This window comes from Phalaenopsis equestris, unplaced genomic scaffold, assembly GCF_001263595.1.
Source record: "Phalaenopsis equestris unplaced genomic scaffold, ASM126359v1 Scaffold000202, whole genome shotgun sequence".
Taxonomy (NCBI): domain Eukaryota; kingdom Viridiplantae; phylum Streptophyta; class Magnoliopsida; order Asparagales; family Orchidaceae; genus Phalaenopsis; species Phalaenopsis equestris.
In genome coordinates, this window is record NW_018164644.1 from 3,978,395 (window position 1) to 3,984,384 (window position 5,990).

Consider the following 5,990-nt stretch of genomic DNA (forward strand, 5'->3'; position numbering starts at 1 on the left):
TAATTAAAATAAACGAAACATAGGGCACTATCAAACATACAACAACAACAAAGCCTTAATCCCGCTACATGGGGTCAGCTACATGAATCCTTTTTCTCCATTGCGTCCTGTTTAGTGTCATATTTTCATTTAGTTCTAATAAACTAAGAACATTTTTATACAATAAGCCCAAGTCTTCCTAGGTCTACCTCTGCCTTTCTTAACATAAGTCGAATCTAAAACATCTACTCTCCTAATCGGATCATCAAATGGTCGACATTTAATGTGACCAAATCATCTAAGACAACTTTCTAATTTTGTCCATCACTGGAGCTACACCAACGCTATCACAGATATATTCATTTCGCATTTTGTCTCTAAGTGATCATATTTCGTTCGTTTGTTGCTTTGATGTCCGATCCAGATTTCACAGCCTTGGATATAAGCATTTTCAATGTGATGTGATTATTTTGGTACATATATATATATATATGTGAGATAATTACATACAGAGCATAAAAAATATTCATATTTATAAATCAATTACTACATTATTCGAACTACCAAATCAATATAATTATGCTTGTCACGATCAAACTAACGAGGATTAGATAAAAATGAAAAATATGGGTGGTGTGAATGTAAATGCCCATAAAAAAATATTACAACCGGTATGATTTGAACTTAAAATTCTAGCCATGTTAGTATGCCAAATAAAACAAACAGCAATCATCTGATTAATCAATAACAGGGATTTAGGCCAAACAACAGAAAGAAAACAAGACAGTAATCACATAAACTATAACAATGGATGCCAGTCTCAAAATTTGATGGATGTTGTAATCCAAAACCAACTAAATTTCACGTCACTATTCAATTTTACACAGTAAAGCTATTTCTCCAGAGAGGGAAAACAACAGTTTTTATCAGTATTTTACAGGCGCTATTCTGCTACAATCAACTGCTGCAACTTCAACTCAATCATCTCAGCTTTGCTTGGATAGAAGAAAAGTGAAGGAAATGAAATAAAATGACAGTTCCAATATGTTGATTGATTATAAATCAACAATCATTTTATCATTTCATCTCCTCGCACTCAAATCCCAGGCATCAAAACCCAGCATTTGAGATTTTATTACTAGTTTTTGGAGCAATGAGCGTCTGTTCCATGCTGGGTGCAGTGACTATAACCAAAACTTTCGAGGAATTCCCTGATCTCCTTTCTGCTGCTGTTACTAGCCGCTAACAGCCGCTCATCTTCCTCATATATGAGATATGGAGCTTCACCTTTTCTTCTTGATAGTAACTTGATCGCTCCTTCAAGAACATGGAGCTCCCACCCTTGAACATCAATTTTCATCAGTATAACTTTCTCATTATCAGGAATAACATTATCTAATGGGATCGTCTTGACTTCAACGGCAATCTCTTCCATGGATTTGAAAGCTAATTTGGCGCCAGTTGCAGAGATGGCACTGTTGTCGAGGCGGCCGACGAGCTGATTATCATGTAATGTGAAGGTGGGGTTAGCTCAGCCAAAATTAACATTTGAAATTTACAGAACAAAATGCCAGACTTGGAAGGCTATTATAGTTTCAAACAACAAAGTTGAGGCTCATCAAAAATTATAAATAAAATATATGCACAAATATTGAGACATCAAAATGATAAGAAAAGATTGGGTGTACTAGGATTTCAAGAAAGATTGGTGTGGCTTGATTTTCAATATTAAGTTTTTCAGACGTTTAAAGGATCAATTCATCTCCACTTTCCCATGAATATAAGTGTAATATAAGTAGAACAACATAAATCTTGGCTTTCTTTGTGTGTTAATCACTCGTGATTTTTTTTCTTTTTTTTTCTAGGGGATTCGTCGTATTTGCTCACAGTTACTGAGTTTAACAAACTACATAGGATTTGGAAATGTTTTCTTCGAGCCTGTCCGTGAAATCACATCTCAAGGGAATAGAGCCTAAGAAAATAGGAAGAGATAGAAGAGAGAGAGAGAGAGAGAGAGAGAGAGAGAGATGAGTGCTTAGTAACAAATTGTAAAACATATTGTCTATCGGTACTTTCTCATAAATTGAGCTCTCTATTTATATTTATAGTAGAGAGAGTATAATGTGTGTTATTACATTTCTGACCCTGCTTTAATTAAGTCGTTATAAGATATTTTAAGTATTTTATATGTATGCGCCTACTGCTCGACTAACCTATGATTCGGTTGGCTAGTTGACTTGAATTCAATTTGTCAAGGTTGGTTCGGTCGGCTAAGCTTGAGTTGTGCAGTCGGTTGGCTAGATTTGATTAGTTTCGGGTTGGCAGGGCTAACTCGGTCAGCTAGACCATCTTAATCGAAATGTCTAATCTGACCATCTACCATCGATCCCTAGAAAAGGAGTTTCGATAGACAGAACGAGACTAAGGCTCCGTTTGGGGCATATTATATGCTGCGGCGTTTGAGCAGCTTATCCAAAAACACATTTGGTTTTTACACTAAATGCGAAACTCGGGTCGAACCCTGCAGTCCGCGTTTCTAGATAAGCGGCTTATCTGGATAAGCACAAGCTGCCCCGAACGCACCCAAAGTTATCGAGCAAGATGATAAATCATCGCAACTCGATAGATAGCTCATTCTTTAACGAAATGGTTATTTGGGATGATTGTGATGCTCTATTACATGACCAGTTCTTGGTCCCTGATAAGGAATCATTGGGGTGTTTGTTAGACAAAAATTGATGCCGAGGAACTGAATTCTTTCCTCGGGTCGGACCTAGCGAGAGATAGGTAGATTTCTTCGCTCAATTTTCTTATAGTAGTTGGCTCGGATGCCTATCTCATTTTAGTCCAATGGGTTCGGGTTTGGGTCAATCGGTTGTCTTCATGATTTGATCAGTTTTGTCTTTGTTTGATTTGGCTCCGACCGCAGCATTCGGTTGGATAAGTGGATCCACCGGTCTTCTGCCGGTGAGACCTGTTTTGTTGTACTTTCTTCCTCCTTGAGTGTTTGATCTCCTCAGTTGGCACATTTTTTCATGGACATTCTCAAACCTCAAACAACCAAACGAACCCTATGAATCTCTGTAAAAGATTTTCCATGCATTGACGAATGCAACACAGATCCAACATAATCCAACACATAAACATCGTTTGCAGAATCTAAATCACCCAAATAAATATAAAGAAAAAAAAGAAAAAAACATCAACAAACTTTGAAAAAGGTCCTACCTTGTGCAACGTGATGTTCCCCATCCGATCTGAAGCAGCTGCCTCGAATATCACCACTCGATCCCAAAATCTATTCAAAAACACTCCATCGCAGATCCGCTGCAGGTTCTCAAACACCGGCTCAATCGCCACCACCCTAAATCCCATGGCGGCTGCTGCAAATGCCGCCATCCCGACGTTAGCTCCGACATCAATGACAATCCCATCGGCGGGCTTAGACCCACGGAGAAACTCCTGGATGGTAGAAGAGATGTCCGGGCGTCTAAAAGGCTTGCCTTTAAGCATACGGATGATGTTTTTGTGCGGTTTGTCGGGGAGGGATCCGAAATCGGCCAGGGAGTAGAGGAAAGGGTAATGAAGGCCCTCTACGCGAGCTGCAAAGACAGGGGTTGCTTGGGGAGAAGCGGAGCAGTCAAAGGGAAGAAGAGTTAGGCCGGTGGGGAGGTTTAGGACTGGGGGGGTTTGGAGCTGAAGGGAGATCGGGTTAGCGTTTTGGGAGGAGAGGGGACGGAGAAAGATTATGATGAGGAATAAGAGGAGGATGACGGACAGGAGGAAGATGCCTCGTAAGGAGAAGAAAAAAGGAGACTTCTCCTTCTTCCAGGCATTCGGCATTGCTAAAGCCGATCGAATGGAATTGCGATTTGCACACTAAACTTGGATATGGGGCTGTTCGCATCAAGATTTGAGCAGAAATTAAGAGGGATTCAACCTAAATCCTGCCAAACAGCAAAAATAACATACACAGAGGGATTGTTTGGCAGCAGGGTTTAACCTAAATCTACCAAAAAGGCCACATTGGCAGCTTTAAGGCTCCTTTTGAAGAAAAAATATTTCTAACAAATGTCCACAAATTTTAACGGCCAATTACCAGCCGTCACATTGTCCGTAGATAACATGCATGACGACGTGATTGTCAGTGATTGGCACTCCGGATGTGCAGTATTCAACAGAGTATTTTCTCGGCATCTGCTATTGGAGAAAGGGATATTTGACAACTCAACGTCTTTGAAATGTCTCCGATGTGAAGTGGAAGAACATGAAAATTTTATTGTTTCAAAATGCTCATGAGGAGTCCATTTCTGCAATGGGAATTTTTAAGGACTTCTCCATTCAGACGGAGCCGAAATCCTACATGGTCTTAAAATCCAGATTCTCCCCCGTTTTGGTTAAATTCAGGTTTAGTGAGATGATTTATAGAAAATATTACCGTGGGACGAAAGTGGACCGCACCACACTGTTGAATGCATGGTATTGTGTGATCTGTGCTACTACTCATGCGTCCGATTACTCATTTAATCGAGCTTAAGCGTGCGAAGGGAAACGAGAGGAAGGAAGAGAAAAATGAGGTTAGTTGGGTTGGGAAGTTGGAGATTTGTAGAGAACAAATTTTATGATTTAATTTAATTAATTAATAATCACTAATCAATAATTATATCATCAAATTAATTTAATTGATTAGTTGTAGCTTCAATAACAGTAGATATGTGTGAAAATAACTATATAAGTGTTAGTAGAGGAAGCTAACGAACAATTGTATCAAGTTGGTATTTGAGAAGCTCAACAAAATTATAAATTAATAAACAATGTTTTTAATAGCTGCTTTATTACAACTAATAACTGAAAACAAATGCTTGCTTGATTAAGGCTTAAAGGATTCAAAACTGAATTGCAATTTTAAAAAAGTTTTGAGAGAAATGTAAATATAACTAAAGTTTATTATTTGACAAAGGCAACTATAAAGATCAAGTAAGTTTCAATTACTTGCACTGGCTTGATTTATCCTAGCAAATCAATAAGATGCAACCTTTATTTTGTCACTCAATCCTTTTTATATTGCTATGAATGAAAAAAATTCACAAAATTTGGCACATTTATTTACTTATTGTGGTTGAATAGTTATCTATACACATAAACATTGTTCTTATATTTCATCATGGCATGAAAAAAATTAAAATCAAACACTAAAGTCTTGTATCCAATATTCATTGTAAGCAATGAAGTCATGTTTTTTAAAGAGAAGTACAAACAATTTCATAACTGTAGTTGTTATTTTTGTCATCACAGAGATTATTAGCGATCAACACAGAAATATCATATATTATTAGTGATCAGCACAGTCTTGTTATTGTAGTTATTATTTTGTCTTTAACTGGTGTTTATTCACCACTTTGTATCTCTGGGTTTGCTTTCATTTTCTGTTTACTTTGATTTTCTTTCAAGATTTGATGCACACACTGTTATTTGAGTAATAAAGTTGTGTTTTACACATCACTTTATTTGAATATAATTGTAATCGCGCACTCAAGAAAATTTGGTGTTTCTTTACGGGCTTATATGAACAAAATTAAATAGCAACAACAAAAAGTTCTTACTGCCATTCTTCAATATGAGCACAATCATATTTCCAAGAAAGAGTAAGGTCCATTTCAACCTACATCCCAGACTCGAAAAATACATAATATTTATTGGGACCTAATTATGCTTTAATCAGTCCCAAGATGACTCAATTTGACCTCTTTCATAACAGATTATAGTCGACAAACAAAAGCTTTGACTACCATTATATGATATGACAAAGATTCTTATTGGAATTTATAGTTTCTTTTTCAATATATGCTACAATTGTTGAGCAAAGGGCTTCAGATAAACAACCTAGGATAGGTCAAAAAATTATTGGTTGATTTTGTTCAATTTCTTCCATCACATGTTATAGTCATCAAGTAGATACTCTGATTAAAAACCTAGGGTAGGTTAAGCATCACTGACTATGAAGTTAGGTA

The 5,990-nt window shown here is 37.1% G+C and overlaps 1 protein-coding gene across 1 annotated transcript; it reads right to left on the minus strand.

Annotated features, from left to right (window-relative positions):
- Positions 1-719: 719 nt before the first annotated feature.
- On the minus strand, positions 720-3,962 carry LOC110022644. Its single transcript, XM_020721691.1, has 2 exons — positions 3,208-3,962; positions 720-1,477 (listed from the first exon to the last, which is right to left on the minus strand). The coding sequence occupies exons 1-2, from the start codon at positions 3,820-3,822 to the stop codon at positions 1,118-1,120; spliced, it is 975 nt and encodes a 324-aa protein (XP_020577350.1). The 5' UTR covers positions 3,823-3,962; the 3' UTR covers positions 720-1,117.
- Between the last annotated feature and the right edge of the window lie 2,028 nt (positions 3,963-5,990).

Excerpts from the sequence above, each read along its gene's own strand:
- LOC110022644 (XM_020721691.1), bottom strand. The coding sequence starts at position 3,822 with ATGCCGAATGCCTGGAAGAAGGAGAAGTCTCCTTTTTTCTTCTCCTTA. Across the intron at positions 1,478-3,207 it reads GGAACATCACGTTGCACAAG|CTCGTCGGCCGCCTCGACAA; the intron begins GTAGGACCTTTT and ends CATGATAATCAG.